The sequence below is a fragment of the Puma concolor genome, chromosome B2 (assembly GCF_028749965.1).
Source record: "Puma concolor isolate L17-30 chromosome B2, mPumCon1.1.hap2, whole genome shotgun sequence".
In the NCBI taxonomy this organism is placed as follows: Eukaryota; Metazoa; Chordata; class Mammalia; order Carnivora; family Felidae; genus Puma; species Puma concolor.
Window position 1 is genome coordinate 127,187,116 of NC_141671.1, and position 18,547 is coordinate 127,205,662.

Below are 18,547 nucleotides of genomic sequence, written 5' to 3' on the forward strand. Positions count from 1 at the left end.
ACATGCCTTGTTCAGTATGAGTAATGCCCAGACAACATGTCGGTGCTCCAGCATCAAAATCAAATGAATAGAAAATTAAAATTTCACTTCTTCCCCTCTTTTCCCTGTAGAAGCAATGTTTCTGGAAGCCATTCCTATCCTTTGTTATCAAAGAAAACTTGGCATGGTGTTCATAAAAATGATGACAGCAGTTCATATGCTTCCCAGCTCCACATCATATTAATATCATCTCGGATTCCTGCATATGAGGTACAGAGTGTGTTAGGAGGCCTGCCCTTTTTTGAATTGGGTTGTTTTTTTTTTTTTTTCCTTTTTCATCCCCACTAGAGGACGTATGGCAATCTTTTGGCCCCCATGTGTATGAAAAGGATTCATCTTCTGAAAGCAAAACAGTGTAAGTGGAAATTTACAGACCCAAAATACTTTTAAAAATCAGAAGCGATAAAGATACCCATAAATCAAAATTACTTTTAAGAAAGCATGAAAGGCCAAACCACCTTGCAAGTAGTTAAGTGTCCGGTGAATTCTTACTGAATTGAATTTGTTGCACTCAGCCCAAAAAAGAGCAAGGTGATTAAGGATTATTTTAAAACCTCTTTGGAATGCCCAAGGAATTAAATACTATCATGTCACCACCGTTTCTCAAAAGAAGAATGTCAGGAATCCTAGTTTGTGACCTATTTAATGAGGTGCCATTAAATTAAAATATGTTCTTTCTCTGGGACACGTGGGGGGCTCAGCCGGTTGAGCGTCCTACTTCAACTCAGGTCATGATCTCACGGTTCGTGAGTTCGAGCCCAAAATCAGCCTCGCTGCTGTCAGCGCAGCGCCTGCTTCGAATCCTCTGTTCCCCCCTCCGCCCCTCCCCCACTTTCTCTCTCGGTCTCTCTCTCTCTCTCTCTCTCAAAAATAGACATAAAAAAAGTCCTTTCTATAATGAAGTTATATATTTTAATTTTAATATGAGTAATAAGAACAATAAAGGAAGCACAAAGAAGACATAGGAAGCACGTATTTTTAGAGATACGTGAGTGTGTGTATTTGTATATATGTATGCATTGATACACAGGGACATATTGAAGGGATGACACGGGGCAGGTTATATTCATTGGCCTACTTAGAAAGTGTTTTCAAAAAATTGTATTTGTAACAAAATGGTTGCTTTCAAGATACGAAGTCAGTATTCTTTCTGGGCACTGAAAGAAATTGACTCTGATCATTCACAACTGGCCGACTTAGTGGATACACATGAAAGCAAGATCAGAGCTTTGATCTCCAGGTGGGCCCCAGACAGTTTCCCTGATGTTTAATAAGGGGCATCAAGCTGGGCACAAAGGATAACTGGTGATAGAATCTGGGTAAAACAAACAAACGAACAACAAAAACCGGTTAAAAGTGGGTGGTGGGTGGGCTAGATGGGTGATGGGTATGAAGCAGAGCACCTGTGAGGAGCACAGTGTGTCATGTGTAAGTGATGAATCCCGGAAATCTACTCCTGAAACCAATATTGTACTGCATGGTGACTAAAATGTAAAAAATAAAGTAGGTCTATCCTCCTATTTGTCTTCTTTACATAAATCTACGCCATAATTACTTATTTTATTATACATGTGATGGGTGTTTAAGCAAAAAGTAGGTCATAACCGTGTGGTAGTTCTTTGTTGGGTGGAACTGTGTGACCTTCAGAAAGTGGCATGAGGTTTGCAGGCAAAAAAAAAAAAATCGTGGACTTGAATGACTTTCCAACATGTCTGCTGCTAATGAATTAACTTTATCACAATGAAAACTTTATTTGGTTGTTGAATTCAAAGCACAGTGGTTTTAATATTTATTTAAATGGGATATATTCAATCAGTCACTATCGATAATTCAAAACTTCATAATTAAGAGGAAAACTTTAAATCTATTTTAAAAGTCCATTGCGAAATCATATGATCTGAATTTTATTATGTTTAAAAGTTGCACATGTCTTTGCACGGGTAGGTACAAAAATAAAAAGACTGGAAGAAAGTAATCTAACTTGTTAATAGTATTTACCCCTGAGGGATGGAATTGTAGGTATACTTAATTTTCTCCTCTTATAATTAGAAAAGAAATGAAATTATTTAAAAAGAAACCAACACGGGGCGCCTGGGTGGCGCAGTCGGTTAAGCATCCGACTTCAGCCAGGTCACGATCTCGCGGTCCGTGAGTTCGAGCCCCGCGTCGGGCTCTGGGCTGATGGCTCGGAGCCTGGAGCCTGTTTCCGATTCTGTGTCTCCCTCTCTCTCTGCCCCTCCCCCGTTCATGCTCTGTCTCTCTCTGTCCCAAAAATAAATAAAAAAACGTTGAAAAAAAAAATTTAAAAAGAAACCAACAAAGGAGAAAGCTTATCTTCCTCCTTCCACAGTTTCTGACAACAAGTCTTTAAAAATCAGAGCGTATTACATACCCATTGTCTTTATTAATAAATATGCTAAAATAATGGGCTCTGTTTTCATTTTCTAGATAGTAGTGGACAGCATTAAGGCAGGTATCATTTCTCTGGTGTATGAACACTGTGGCTTAACCTTGGAGAGCCTGCTTTATCTCATAGAAAAAGCTCTGGATGGACGGAAGGCACAGAGTATGGGGATATTCAGTGAAGGAAATAGCAGAGAAATCAATTTACTCCAAGGTAAGCTGGGAGATTCGAGACAACAACCAACTTTGCAGCAATGCCTACCACATGTATGACCTCCAGAATACTATTTTTCAATTTGCTAACAGAATTGATATCCTAGCTCAAAGGAGTCATAGAGGAGGAGTCCCTCTTATTCAAGAAGGGTCAGCCTTTTTGTTCTATTCAGGCCTTCAACTGATTGGATGAGGCCCACCCACACTGGGGAGAGCTATCTGCTTTACTCAGTCGGCTTATTCAAACGTTAATCTTATTCCCAAACATTCTCACAGACATACCCAAAATTATATTTGACTAAATATCTGGGCACCAGTGGCCCAGTCAAGTTGATACGTAAAATTCATCATCACACCATTAAACAAAAACTTCCCTTGTCCCCCTTATTCCAGCCTCTAGGAACTACCATTATACTTTCTGTTCCTACGAATTTGACTACTTTATGTAGCTCATCTGAAGTGAAATCATACAGTATTTAACTTTGTGACGGGCTTATTTCACTTAACAATATCATCAAGTTTCATTCATGTTGTAGCTTATGAAAGGATTTCCTCCACTTTTTAAGGCTGAATAATATTCCATTGTATATGTGGATCACATTTGGTTTATCCTTTCATTTGTTGATGGACATTTATTTTGTTTCCACTTCTTTGTTTTTGTGAATAGTCCTGTAGTGAACATGAGTATGCAGATATCTCTTTGAGATTCTACTTTAAATTCCTTTGGATATGTATCCACATATGGGAATGCAGAGCCATATGATAGTTTTATTTTTAATCTTTTGAGGAACCTCCATACTATTTCCCACCATTTTATGCTCCCTTGTGCACTGTTGCAGACAGAAAGTGTTCCATTTTCTTCACATCCTCGCCAACACTCGTTGTTTTCTGTGTTTTTGTTTGTTTTTAGTTGATAGTTAACTATCTTAATGGGTTTAAGGTGATATTCATTATGGCTTTGATTTGCATTTGTCTAATGAATCGTGATGTTGAACATTTTTTCATATGCTTATTGGCTATTTGTATATCTTCTTTAGGGAAGTATCTATTGAAGTCCTTTGCCCATTTTCTAATGGGTTTATTTGATATTTTTTATGGAGGTGTAGATACTCTTTATTAGTCTAGCTATTGATCTCTTGTCAGATATATGATTTGCAAATATTTTCTCCCATTCGGTATGCTGTCTCGTACTCTGTTTATTATGTTCTTTCATGCACAAAAGTTTTTAAGTTTGATGAAAGTATAGTAATTATAATAGCAGCAAATATCACTAATAGAATGCATTGTACTTCCAAATGGTTTATACCACAAAGGAAAGGATTGACTGGTATCATTAATTTGTTATGGGTCCTCTTTTAAAAATGTTAATGGTGGGGCACCTGCATGGCTCAACTGGTTAAGCCTCGGACTCTTAATTTCAACTCACATCATGATTTCCTGGTTTGTGAGTTCAAGCCCCAAGTCAGGCTCTGCACTGACCATGTGGAGCCCTTGGGGTTCTCTCTCTCTCTCTTCCCTGCTCATGCTCTTTCTCTCTCAAACTAAATACATACATATGTACATACATAAACATTTTTTAAAAATGATGATCGTTATCCTTTCTGGGGGGAAGAAGATGACGAGTGTTTTAGAACTAAAGTTTCAGTTTCTAGCCCTCCTTCTACTATAACTTACATTCTTTCCTTGTTATACCTAAGATAGAACTGTTTTAGCATGAAATCTTCCACCTTTGGGAGATGAGGGAAGAAAGGGAATAAGATGGTCAAGGATCTGGCTGGCAGGGAACTCACAACATGGCCAAGCGAATACCTGAATCACCCATAAAACTGCCATCTCTGTGGCTATGTCGCCCAGTGATCTATTCCAGCTGCTAACTCAGGAACGGAGCAGGAAAGCTCTGGCGGGCTGCCGGGGCCCACTGATCCATCTGGGGGAATCCCAGGAGGGCTGCACAAACCGAAAGCATAGCTCCTGGCTGGGTTTGCCAACACTGTTGCTGAACAAATGCAGATAAACTCATGGCAAGAGAAGCCAATCACTCAAGAGACAAGGGTTTGGAAGAAAAAAGGGAGACATGTATTTTGAGTGCCAGTAGCCAAGGAGAGTTGCAGGCTTGAGCCTAAACAACCGACCTCTCCACCTGCAGGATGGACACTAGAGTTTTACAGAGATGAGCTCCGTGGGGTACGTGCACGAGAGCAGGCAGGGGGCACGTGATCATGAGCTGGGGGTTGGTATGTGCTCAGCTCACAATCACGGGCAGAGAAGGGGACACGTTAGGTGTGGTCTTTGAGGCATTCCATTGCTATCAGGGCTTTTCTGGTCCAATTGGAAGAGTCCAGTCATTGCATAACGTCTTGTCAATGTCTCCAGAAAGTGCAGTGAGAAATAGGCATAATGGGTTTTCTTTGGAGCATGAGTTAAGCAGTCTTGTCTATTTCTGGGTTTAACTGTTGGGGGTCTTTGGTTGAGCAAGAGGGCTTGCTGACAGCTAGAACTCAGCATGCTTGGGACAGGTTTAGTGAATTTTATTATTAACGAAAACAAGCTGCTTTTGGTTTATCTTTACCTTATTTTTGTCTTTTTTTGTTCAGGTTAGCTGTGCCTGGGGCAAGTTACGTTCCACACCTGATTTTATATGCCGCCCCCCCCCCCAAAGTAAAGCATGGCTACTAGTCGGGGTTTAAATTTACGATTAATTACATGGCAGCTCTCCTCTAAACGATGGAGAGGTATCAATTGCAAATTTATGCCGTGGCATAGTAGGTTCACCTCTTACAGAGTAGAAGAGCCTGTTAGGGTTTTCTAACATCTCAGACTTTTTGTTCTCCAGATGAGACAGGTTTCTAAACTCTGCCTTTTTGTTTTCTTTCTTTAAAAATAAAAAAATAATATATATATATATGTACATATATATTTAATGTTTATTTATTTACTTTGAGAGAGAGAGTGTGAGAGGGACAGAAAACACAATGGGGGGAGGGACAGAGACAGGGAAGAAAGAGCCACTCTGTCAGAGCAGAGCCCCACTTGGAGTTCGATTCCACAAACCGTGAGTTGATGACCAGAGCCAAAATCAAGAATCAGATACTTAACCGACTGAGCCACCAAGGAGCTCCCTTTGTTTTCTTTTTTATTTTATTTTATTTTATTTTATTTTATTTTATTTTATTTTATTTTATTTATTTTTTTTATTTATTTTTGGGACAGAGAGAGACAGAGCATGAACGGGGGAGGGGCAGAGAGAGAGGGAGACACAGAATCGGAAACAGGCTCCAGGCTCCGAGCCATCAGCCCAGAGCCCGACGCGGGACTCGAACTCACGGACCGCGAGATCGTGACGTGGCTGAAGTCGGACACTCAACCGACTGCGCCACCCAGGCGCCCCTGTTTTCTTTTTTAAATGTCAATAGTAACATAACAAAATACTTGAAAACGGAAGTTTTTCCCTCTATATAATTGTGGTGTTTCTGCAAGAGCTTTTGCCTTGAAACCAACAACAAAATGAAATCTCTTACTCCAGTGATCTCAACAGGTCCTTCCGTTCTGTATCTAGACTTCTCGGTGGAAGGAAGTGAAATGTTGGGATTCTTGCCTGACTTTATTTTCAACTGCCTTCCTGGGACTTAAGAATTCACAGTCTCCAGGAGTCCCTTAGAAATGGGTCCAAACACATTCTCATTAGTTGAATCATCATATAGAATTCCCAGGAAGTGAGCGTTTCCAGGATGGTTACCATCTCTGGGAACCTTCTGTTCTGACTTCTTTTTTGATTGACAACTGTGAGAAACATTTTAACTTCGGAACTTGGTTGCAAAAATCTCAGGGCTTGACTGACCGTCTACCTTGAACCCTGCTGTGAGCCTGGTAACACACTGCTGCTTTTGGGGTGTATGTACTTTACTTTTGGGGTATATATACATTGGAGGCAGAGAGACGATGTCCTAAATCAGAGTGCACAGCGTCCAATAAATTCAGAATGTGAAGGAGATTGTGGCCATGTTGGGGTCCTTTTGTGGCACCAGTGTGGTGCAGTGCTAAATGAGAGGCACCCTCCAGACTGGAGTCTTAGGAGCAGATACTGGCTTTTTGAGTTGTGGTTGCTTTTTCACAAACCGCTAAGGGTTTCTGTTCCTGATAATGTTACAGACTAAGAGGACATTTTGATTTCTTTTCCTCAGGTTATAAAATTGGTATTAAAAATTTATTGAGGCCTGAAGTGAGAGACTTCTGGGAGAAATTAGGAAGCTACGTGGCTCCTGAACAAGAAGGGGGTCATGTGGACCTCTTTGTACCACTCGGAGCATCCGGTCAGTTTTGAAAGGCGGTGGTCGTGCCTACTTTATAGTGATATTTTGTGGATTTTTGAAATGCCTTCAGTTCGTATGAGTCAGTCCCTTGTTCCTCTTTATTTCTTTTTTTCTCTTATACCTCACATACTCAGGTATTTAGGGGGCAAAGAGCTGCGGTTAGTTGTCAAAGTAACGAGGGGCAAGAACAGAAATAAAGTCACTAGTGGCAAGAGCCAGCCAAGAGCATTATTTGTATTTCTTCTGGAAAACATGGTAAAATCAGCCTCCACTATACAGGAGAAAATGCCTGACCAGCACAGAAACCATAATCGATCAACCTGAGAAAAGCCTCCCCGCTGTGTTCTGAAACTGGAAGGATTGAGCATGAACTTGGTGACCAAAGACCTTGAACTTGAATCCTAGGCATACCACTTTAGCTGTATGGCCTTAGGCAAGTTTGTGGACCTCTGTTTCCTCATACGAAAGTTAGGAGAATAGTATCTGACCTTACAGGACTTGTGAATATCAAAATAATGTAAGCACTTAAAAATAAATAATACAAATACTTAAATAATATTGGAAAATTAGAAACAGGTGAAGCGCTTGGTAAAGATGAGACTGGTTGCTGATCACCGAGGTTGCTGATAATGTTCAGCGCCCCTCGGTCCAGTATCAGTCACTATAATTCAAAGTTGATTTCAGTACTTGAAGAGAAACTTTAGAAACAATAAGACAGATTCACTTTCTAGACATCTATTAAATAAAAGCTCTGCCATCATGGGCTTATTTTTTTTTTAATTTTATATATTTTTTAATGCCAAGCAGAGCAAAGCAGAGGGAGTATAAGATTAAATTTTCTCGAACAGTTTCTTATTACCCATTCCTTAGGGAACTGTGAGTCTTCAAGCTCTGTCTAATCCTCAGATTTCACTGAACTATTCATACATGCAAAGCATGCCCCTGCCACAGTTCAACCAGGGAAAAGGGAAAAACAAAAGAATGGGAAGAGGGTTAGAGGAAAATGAATTACAAAATATTATCAATTTTTTTTTCTTATACAGTTATTATAATTATGTAATCTTAAGCATAGAAAATAGGTATAGAAAAATCTAGGAGGAAATACAACAAAATATTAACAGCATGTATCTCTAGATGAGTCTTTCAGATTTTCTACATTTGAAATCAAATATGGGTGGTGTGGGATTCCTCGGTTTAAAATCCGTGTGGGGCAGGTGGGAGTGGCAGTGGGGTGTGTATAGAAAAGGGTTTGCAAGGATGTACGTCAAGGTGTTAACAATAGATAAGTGATTTTTCTTTTCTTCTTTTTCTTTGATCTCTTATTTGTCCTGATTTTCTATAACGAACTAGTATTTTATAATGAGAGCAAAGCAAAAAATTTTAACTGAAGTAGAACAAAAAGAAAGGATTTGGGAAAGTAAAGCTTTGAACGGCTTGAAAATAAGGGCAAAAGGGGAAAAGAACAATAGATTTGGTGATATAAGAATTGTCTCGGGGCGCCTGGGTGGCGCAGTCGGTTAAGCGTCCGACTTCAGCCAGGTCACGATCTCGCGGTCCGTGAGTTCGAGCCCCGCGTCAGGCTCTGGGCTGATGGCTCGGAGCCTGGAGCCTGTTTCCGATTCTGTGTCTCCCTCTCTCTCTGCCCTTCCCCCGTTCATGCTCTGTCTCTCTCTGTCCCCAAAATAAATAAACGTTGAAAAAAAAAAAAAAAAAAAAAGAATTGTCTCAGGGCTCCTGGGTGGCTCAGGTGGTTGAGTGTCCAACATCGGCTCTGGTCATGATTTCCTGGTCTGTGAGTTCAAGCCCCATGTTGGGCTCTGTGCTGACAGCTCAGAGCCTGGAGCCTGCTTCGGATTCTGTGTCTCCCTCTCTCTCTGCCCCTCCCCTACTTGATCTCAATCTGTCTCTCTCTCAAAAATAAATAAACATTAAAAAAAATTTAAAGAATTGTCTCCAGTGAAACGTAATTGCGCTCAGATTTCTCACCACCATTTTGGCCCCCAAACCATCTCTAAAGTTCTTGCCAAAGGTCACTTCCACCTGGATGAGCCATCAAGACCCTGATTCAGTCAAAAGATCCCAGGTTCTCAGTCCAAAAATCTCTTTTCTGCCACCTCGGTCATCACTCTTGAGCTTGTCATCCCCGGAAGCTGTATTACCTCTGAAAGCTTGATCTCCAGCATTTTTCTCCCTCAGTACCACTTCCAAATCATGTGCCAAATATTCCAACAACCATGTTCCAAATATTCCTACTCTAATAGTTCTTTGCCTGAAGATCTCCAATGCACACACTCTCACTTTTACACTCTCTATCAACCTTGCCTTCATCCTTGGTTCCTTCTTTGTTAAACCTGCATTTAATGGTTCATCATTATCATTAGTTTCTTGCAAAGAATCCGAACTTCTTTGGCTCTCTTTCTCAGGCTAAATTCCAATGTTCCTTAAACACCATCATCTACCTAACCTCCGCCTGCCTGCACTAAAGCAGCTGAAGCCTGCTGAAAAAAGTAATATGACTTTTAATCTGACTTGACTTTGACGGCATAAATGTCGAATAAGATTGCAACACTGATGAGCACCTGGTAAATTCCTTTCCCACTCTTGGAGAGGACTATACCGTCCCTGCTCCTCCTCTGTCAATACTTCAATAACCTCTTTCAGCTGTTGACCTTAACTTTTTCTTCCCTGAGAAAACTCCCGAATTCCCCTCCCACCACCAAATCCACCGCTCCCCCCCCCCCCCCCCCCCGCTTCTTACCTTCGCTCTCTGTCTTCCCTTCTGTTATGATGGAAGAAACAGCTCTGCCCGAATCAGAGATCCGGCATCCGCTAGGACTCTGTATCTCACCACCTTTCACCTCCTCACGGCCGCATTCCTATACTCAGTTCTCTCCGACAGCCTCTACCCTCTTTTATTGGGTCATTCCTATCAAATCAGGATCACCTGTAGCAGCAGCTCCGGTCCTAAAAAAAGAGAGAGGGAGACCATAAACTTTCCCTCGCCTATGTACCCTCACCTATATACGGATTTCTCGGTGGTTCTCAAATGTTCATGTGTATTTGAGTCACCTAGAGGTCTTGTGGTTTAAGCATGGGACTCTTGATTTCGGCTCAGGTCATAATCTTACAGTTCATGGGGTCGAGCCCCGTGTGGGGCTCGGCGCTGCCCCCGCAGGGCCTGCTTGGGATTCTCTCTCCCCCACCTCTCTCTATCCCTTCCCCGCTCTCACTCTCAAAATAAATACATAAGACTTTTTTTTTTTTTTAAGTACGCATTGCTAGACCTTGTCCTAGCATTTCTTACTCAGTAGGTCTGGTGGGGCCGGGGGCGGGGGGTACTAGGAATTTTCATTTCTAACAAGTTCCCAGGTGCTGCCGCTCCCGGGGCACGCTGGGAGAAACACTGGTCTATGCCGACTACCTTCCTCACCCTTCCTTCGCTCCTCATTTCACGCACACGGACACTCTTCCTGGAAACTCTCCTCCTTCTCTCCGTTCCCGGAACACCACCCTCTCCCTGCGCTGCCTCTTCCGTCAGCGGGCCCTTCCTGGGGTCCTTTGCCGGCTCCCCGCCCTCTGCGAGCTGCCCGGCCTTTCCCACCACCGCACTCTTTCCCTGGACAACCTCATCCGCTCCCGACTCTAAATCCGATCCATGTGCTCGGGACTCCCAAATTTGTGCTTCCGGCTCTGCGATCTCCCAGCTGCACACTCATAGCTAGCTTGACGTCCTCATACGAATGTTTAGTTTGGGCATCTAGGAGGCATCTCAGAGTTAACATACCTAAAAGGCCGGGTTGCCCCCTCAGCACCAAACCCCCCCCACCTGGCCCGGGATTCCTCGGTTAGGATATCGTCATTCGCTCAGTTGCTTCATAAGCCCAAAACCTAAAATTTATCTGTTTTGGACATTATTTAAACATTTTCAAGCAACTTTACGAAGATATAAGTGACACCTAATAGACCGTACTATTTAAAGGGTGCCATTGGCTAAATTTTGACATATGGATACGTGCCCTGTGAAACCATAAAACATCAAGAAAACGAACCTAGTCGCCACCCCCCAAACAATTTTCTTCATGCCACTCTGTAATTTTTCTCTCCTACTTCTCCCCACCCCCAGCCATGAATCAACTGTCCTACTTTCTTTCACAATATATTCGTTTGTATTTTATAGAATTTTCTATAAATGGAACCATACATACATCGTGCACTCTTTTTTTGTCAGGCTTCTTTCACTCAGAAGAATTATTGTAGATCCATCCATTTGATGCTTGTATCAATGGCCCACTGTTTTTTTAGTGCTGGGAATTATTGCATCGTACACATATACCACAGTTTGTTCAGTCACTTGTTGATAGATATTTGAGTTCTTTCCAGTTCCTGGGTCTTACATATAAAGCTGGTATGAGCCTATGTGTGAACATATGCTTTTAATTCTCTGGATAAATACCTAGGAGTAGAATAGCTGGGTCATATGATCAGTGTTAACTTTTTATATTATTTTGTTAATATTTATTTATTTTTCACACACACACACACACACACACACACACACACACACGGAGTGGGGGAGGGGCAGAGAAAGAGGGAGACAGAATCCGAAGCAGGCTCCAGGCTCTGGGCTGTCAGCACAGAGCCCGATGCAGGGCTCGAACCCACAAGCTGTGAGATCATGACCTGAGCCGAAGTCGGTCGCTCAACCGACTGAGCCACCGAGGCGCCCCTGGTGTTAACTTTTTTAACAGCGGCTAAGCTGTTTTCCAAAGTGGTTGTAGAATTTTTCATTTCCACTAGCAGTGTATGAGAACTTGAGTTGTGTAGCACCCCCACACTGGGTACTAGTCTCCTTAAATTTAGCCATTTGTGTGGGTGTGCAGTAGTATTACATTGTGGTTTTAGTTTGTATTTTCCTAATGACCGATAATACTGAACATGTTTTCATGTGCTTATTTGCCATTCGTCTTCCTTGCTGCAGTGTCTGTTCAAATCATTTGTTCATTTTTCAAATTAGGTTGTTTGTTGTCTTACTGAGAACTCTGTATGTAGTCTAGAAAACTGATTTGCAAATATTTCCTCCCACCCTGGGACTTATCTTTTCCTTCTCTGAACAATCCCTTTTGAAGAGATGAAGTTCTTAATTTTTGTGAAGTCAAATTTGTGTTTTTTTTTCTTTTATAGAGTATGCTTTCAGTGTCATATCTGAAAACTCTTTACCCGACTCAAGTTCACAAGACTTTCTCCTATGCTTTCTTCTAAATTATTTATTGTTTTGACTTTTAGATTTCTGATCCATTGATTTGTTTGTGTTACATAGTGTTAAAGGTACAGGTTGAAGTTTTGTGGGTTCTTTTCCTTAACATATGGATATCTCATTTTTCCACCGCCATTTCTTGTAAAGACCGTCCTTTTCTCCGTGCCTTCCTTTTGCATCTTTGTAGAAATCAGTTGAGCACATATATGTAGGTATACCTATGGACTCCATTGATTTCACTGGACCATTTGTCAGTTAAAAGATTGACCCCAGTAGGGCTTCCTGGGTGGCTCAGTTAGCTAAGCACCCAACTCTAGATTTTGGCTCAGGTCATGATCTCGCGGTTTGTGAGACTGAGCCCCACGTCAGGCTCTGCATTATCAGCACGAAACCTGCTTGGGATTCTCTCTTTTCCTCTCTCTCTCTGCCCCTCACCCTCTCCCCCTCTCTCTCAAAAGCGAATATATAAACTTAAAAAAACAAAGACTAGACCCCAGTGAACGAAACACATCCCAACCTTTCAGCCACTGCCATCTTTTTCCAAACAATTGAAACAGTTTGGAGTAATTTGTTTATTCTTAGACCACAAAGAGTTAAAATATATAGCCCAATGTATTAGTTTCATTCAAAGTAACTCACTCTATGTGCTGAATTTAATAATTCCAACTTTATGCTGTGTCACTGAAGAAGGGGTGAAATTAATGCCATACTTAATTTTGACCGCTGTTTTTCAGTTTCAACAGTTTTAAGTCTGTATTCTTACAATGAGACTTCTCCTTTGAGTCAAACTATTTTCGAAAATGTATGTAGACTTTTCTCTGCCTTTGGCCTGAGTATTCTGAATTTGAAAATAAGCACCAGGTCAAACCTCATGCCATCTCTCTCCACCCTGTTGTGTAGTCCCCATAGACTAAGTGTTTGGACCTCGGCACTTAGGGGTGAGCTGTGAAGTGTTTGTGGACTGTTCCATGAGGGATTTGGATCGAAGATGAGAAGTCCTCGCAGCCTTTCTTGGCCAGCTTAGTGCTCCTAAGTAATACTTAACTGTTCCAAGGCAAAACCTGTGAGTAAACTAATGATAGTATTTTTGACTGCGCAGAGGCAGGAATAGAAGTTCTTTCTCAGCTGTCTCAGCTAACTGGCACGTTCTTTACTGCCCCCACTGGGATTGCAACTGGCTCTTACCAACACAGTAAGTACACGGGGGCTGACCACAGTGCCCGGTAACATCTACCAACTCCAGGGTCACCAAAAGACCCAGCACAGCTAATAATACCGGTTCTGACTCATGTCAATTACTGTCTTCCATTCCTTCTCTGAAGGAATGCTGTCGCTATTCAAACTATGTCATTGCCTGCCGCTCAGTCATTTGCTTAGAAAGGGGTTTTTTATTGCAGATATTCGCTTCAAACCATCATGTGGACAAACTCTATTGAAAACATCATGTTTTTAAATATATAATTTATTGTCAAGTTAGCTAACATACAGTGTATACGGTGTGCTCTTGGCTTCGGGAGTAGATTCCCGTGATTCATCACTTACATACAACACCCAGTGCTCATCCCAACAAGCGCCCTCCTCAATGCCCATCACCGATTCCCCCCCCCCCCCCCCCCCCCCCGCTCTCCCGCTCCCTTCCACTCTCAGTTTGTTCTCTGCATTTAAATGTCTCTTACGGTTTGTCTCCCTCTCTGTTTGTGACTGTCTATATTTTTTTTCATTCCTTTCCCCCATGGCTTTCTGTTAAGTTTTTCAACTTCCACATGTGAGTGAAAACATGATTGTCTGTCTTTCTCTGGCTGACTTATTTCACTCAGCATAATACCCTCCAGTTCCATCCACGCTGTTGCAAATGGCAGGATTTCATTCTTTTTCATTGCTGAGTGAGTATTCCATTGTATGTATAAACCACATCTTTTTGATCTATTCATCGGTTGATGCACATTTGGGAAAACATCATTTTTAACAGTTAAACGTGTATAGTTGCTGATCTAGAGAAATAATAAAGAATAATTCTTCTTAGTGAGATATAATCAATATAGTGTCATTTGGAAATAAGAATTGCAGCTATAAAGTGATGGTGAAGGGGCTTGCTCAGGTTCCAATTCAACTGCATTATCTGAGAGGAAAAACAAAGATAAAATACATCTGCGAGCAAAATTTGATTTAGATACTGAAAGTTGCAAATATTGAATCTAAATGTGACATTGGCTGACCAGCAAGAGGACCACACTGCTCTGCTACAGTAATGGTAATATAATCATTTCCCCCTTTAAAACTCCCTGGCCTCCTATTACCTGGGGTTTGGGGCCACGTAGAAACCATGTAAAGCATGACTTCTCTAATGCCAGATGCCAAAAGGCTTTGGAGCCTGGGAAAAACTGGCATGATTGGAACTTGTAAGGGACAAGTTTCCACATATCTACAGAAAGCACATTGGCCTGATAGATTTTTGTAGCAGAAGTCACTCATTCACTTTCGTTTATATGACTGCATTGCCATGTGATAGCATATGGGGCCTTATGGAGAGGGGACATCAGCCTGCACACACTGTTCTTTCTGGGGAAGCTTTTCTTCTTTTTCTCCTCCTCTGTCTCCTCTGCCTTCTGTTCGTCCTCCTTTTCCCTCTCTTCTTCTTAGTTTTCTTCTAGGAAAACATCTTATAAAGAGTTGTACATGTCTATCAATAAAAATGAGGGACAGGAATCAAATAAGGCTACCTATCCATCCGGGACAGAAAATCAGATTTAACATGCCACAATATCATTCAGTAATTGATTTTCAAGGAGAGAACTCTCTTAAGCACCCATTACAGTTTTAGAGAGAGATTTATAGAGAGAGAGCAACTTGACATGATGTAAGAAAGCTAGAGGGTTGGCGAGCCCAAGATGACTCTGGATGGCATGATGGGGAAGCCAGGCCGAGTGGGATTTTCTTGCATGTTCATTTTTAGGATGTAAAGCAAAGTCAGTATATTCTTACCCAGATGGCCACTCTGCTTCCTGATCTACAAATCCAGCGGCTACTTAATTTTGTTTTCAAATATCACATGTCAGCCTTATCTATCAAAGAATAGATAGGTATTTGAAATTATTTATTGTGTGCTTCTTGAGTTTGTAATTTTACCTTTGAAAGGAGACCATGAGTACTTATCTTAGTCTTCTAAGATATTAAGCCTGAAATAATAAAAGGAGAAAATACTGTCAGTTCTCAGTGATTGGCTGGGACGACCGTGGGAAAGGGATCCCTTTGGCATCTACTTCAGTGAGTCAAAGCTGCAGATGTGGTCCAGCCTCACGGACTTTCTGGAAGACACCTTGAAATCAGTAAGGAAACAGTTAAGTCCTCTCTTCAAGGAGTTGCAAAAGAACATCAGTGCCAAGATAATAGGTAAGAACTCTTGCTACTTTTGTTGCAGGTGAGTTATGAGGCTTGTTCTGCTTCCGGAGCAAATACAAGTTTAGGAATGGCTCAAGCGAACGTTGACCTTAGCACCTGTTCAGTAAAACTTGATTCCTTGTCCTTCATATCTCCTTTCGAATGTAAGGAATAGCCAATAAGAACAAATACGCTCATCTTCAAAATGCTGAAGCTAGTTCATTTTAAATGATACCGTCTTACTAATCCTGTGCCAGGCAGTTGACCTAGACAAAACTCACTAAGTGTTTGCTAGGCCAGGGGGCTCTGCCCTGTTCCCCACCACAATCTGCTCTAAAAGGTAAGCTCCTCTTAGACACAGCACCCATTACTTAAATTGTTCTGGGGTGGTGTTCTATTTATTTTCTATATAAAATACTCAATTTGGTGATGGGCTCCATGGTCCTCCGCTGAGCCTACTGGCATCACTGAATTTATTTTCCCATTCACACTCCTTACTCATGACTGATTTATCACAATAGAGTCTTGGAAACAGTTTTCTGTATTGGACCTTCCCCTAAGTCAGTCCCTCCTTTAAAATGAGGGGTTTTTTTTTTTTGGTTTGTTTTGTTTGTTTATCATCTGGTAAACCCTCCCGTCTTTAACTACCTATTCAATTTATCCCTAACTGTTCCCATCTACCTTTTTTTTTTTTTTTCAACGTTTATTTATTTTTGGGACAGAGAGAGACAGAGCATGAACGGGGGAGGGGCAGAGAGAGAGAGGGAGACACAGAATCGGAAACAGGCTCCAGGCTCCGAGCCATCAGCCCAGAGCCCGACGCGGGGCTCGAACTCCCGGACCGCGAGATCGTGACCTGGCTGAAGTCGGACGCTCAACCGACTGCGCCGCCCAGGCGCCCCTGTTCCCATCTACCTTAAACACCCCTGAAATCAAGCCAGTAGTTAGTTGTGTCTTACTTCTTCCTTCCCTTCCCTGCCCTGTTTCTTATTGATGTCTTTTGCCACAATACCTGTCTGTACAAGAGCCATAAAACACAGCTATACATGTAGATATTTTACGTCAATATATGTTCTGCATCTCTTTACATCAGTGCCTCCAAAACAGGGCAAAACTGGGAGTGCTATTCTTGGTTTTACGTACTATCCACTTGACCACAGTTAGTGGATGTTCAGCCAATACTGAAAAATGCTTATGAGGCTATAAATAGGGAGAAATTATTTCTCCTGGTTTTTTCATAGGTATTAAGGACCAAAAAGAAAAGCGAGAAAGTTAGCTTTTTCAAGATAGAAGAATTTTTTTAATGTTTATTTATTTATTTATTTATTTATTTATTTATTTATTTTGAGAGAGAGAGAGAGAGAGAGAGAGAGAGAGCAAGCACACGCAGCAGAGAGGCAGAAAAAGAGGGAGGGAGGATCCCAAGCAGGCTCCATGCTGTCAGCACAGAACTTGATGTGGGGCTTGATCCCACGAACTGTGAGATCATGACCGGAGCCAAGATCAAGAGTTGGACACTTAATCGACCGAGCCACCCAGGTGTACCAAGAGAGAATTTTTAAATAATATTTGTAAGCAAGAAGAAGTTAAATGGAATAAAATCATTTTCACATAAACGTATGTTGTTTAAAACACTAAAAAACATGGGGCGCCTGGGTGGCTCAGTCGGTTGAGCGTCCGACTTCAGCTCAGGTCACGATCTCACGGTCCGTGAGTTCGGGCCCCGCGTCAGGCTCTGGGCTGATGGCTCGGAGCCTGGAGCCTGTTTCCGATTCTGTGTCTCCCTCTCTCTCTGCCCCTGCCCTGTTCATGCTCTGTCTCTCTCTGTCTCAAAAATAAATAAACGTTAAAAAAATTAAAAAAAAAAAAACACTAAAAAACATAAAAGATGTCTGTGTAACTATGTTTGTATGTCATTTCCTGTAGACTTAAAGTATTTATGTACTTGAGCCCGTAGATAAAGGGGAGTGAGGAGACATTGTGGGTGGGATTGAGAATCTAAAATTTAAACTTACAAGATTTATTTTCACATGTTCCTTCCTTATTGCCCAATTTATATATTCTATTTAATATCAGCCTTACCAGGATGGGTACTTTTTCATATGCTGCACATTTGGTTACTCTTGGTCAATTTATATTTTATCACGGTAGATAGCCCCCATGGCATAGTGGAATTTTACTTTTTATTCTTCACATTGTTATCCACTAAAAAGCAATGGTGAGGATTGAATTGTTTTCTGCTTGATCACATCTCTTACATAAATCAATTACAAGGCAGATGGCCTTATATATTCGCAGGGCAATTCATGTTTGACCACATGAGTGTGGCTAACATTCTGAATAACCAAGAAATTGCACAAGCTCTGGCAGATGGATTGATGGAACTTTCAAAAGAAAATTCCGTAAGTGTTTCTTCAAAGAAAGCCAACCTTTTTCGTTTTTTTTTTCAAAGAAAGCCAACTTTAAAAACCCAATACTTAAATACATTTTTAGTTTGCATTGATTTTTTTTAAACCATATTATCCCTTTGTATGAACAATTCCTCTGAGAGATTATATCGGGTTGTAAAACACAGCCACTGAGAGATCCTGGACAATAAGAGAACCAAAATTAACTACAAAGTACCATTTACAGACATTAGTTGAATAATACTTACTTTGTTTCCTAGACTTAAATTAATTGGGTAGAAAGAAGAAAACACTGCTCTTTTCTGCTGCACTTTGATCGACCTGTATTTCAGATGAATGTTTTAATTGGAATTTCTTTTTTTCTTCTGGTGGGGGGTTGATTTTTTTAGGACAAACCTCTGGAATTTTTGTCAAATTTTCTGCTGAAGAAAAGTAGTAAAGAAAGCAAGGATTTTGGAGAAGATGTTATTCTGACAAAATGTGACCCAAAAGCAACATTCGATTTATTCATGAAGGTAAGGTTATTGCTGTGCTGTTAGACA

The 18,547-nt window shown here is 41.3% G+C and overlaps 1 protein-coding gene across 11 annotated transcripts in view; it reads left to right on the forward strand.

Moving 5' to 3' along the window:
• Positions 1 to 18,547, forward strand: part of ECT2L (epithelial cell transforming 2 like) — an 82,868-nt gene that overhangs the window by 39,999 nt on the left and 24,322 nt on the right. For 8 of the 11 annotated variants that reach the window (XM_086708009.1, XM_086708005.1, XM_086707999.1 and 5 more), the window contains 7 exons: positions 111 to 249; positions 2,488 to 2,656; positions 6,837 to 6,965; positions 13,319 to 13,411; positions 15,427 to 15,609; positions 17,896 to 17,999; positions 18,395 to 18,520. In XM_086708009.1, coding sequence (XP_086564135.1) covers positions 111 to 249; positions 2,488 to 2,656; positions 6,837 to 6,965; positions 13,319 to 13,411; positions 15,427 to 15,609; positions 17,896 to 17,999; positions 18,395 to 18,520 — 943 coding nt within the window. The remainder of the gene's footprint in view (positions 1 to 110; positions 250 to 2,487; positions 2,657 to 6,836; positions 6,966 to 13,318; positions 13,412 to 15,426; positions 15,610 to 17,895; positions 18,000 to 18,394; positions 18,521 to 18,547) is intronic. The other 3 variants (XM_086708001.1, XM_086708003.1, XM_086708004.1) reach the window with 3 other exon arrangements.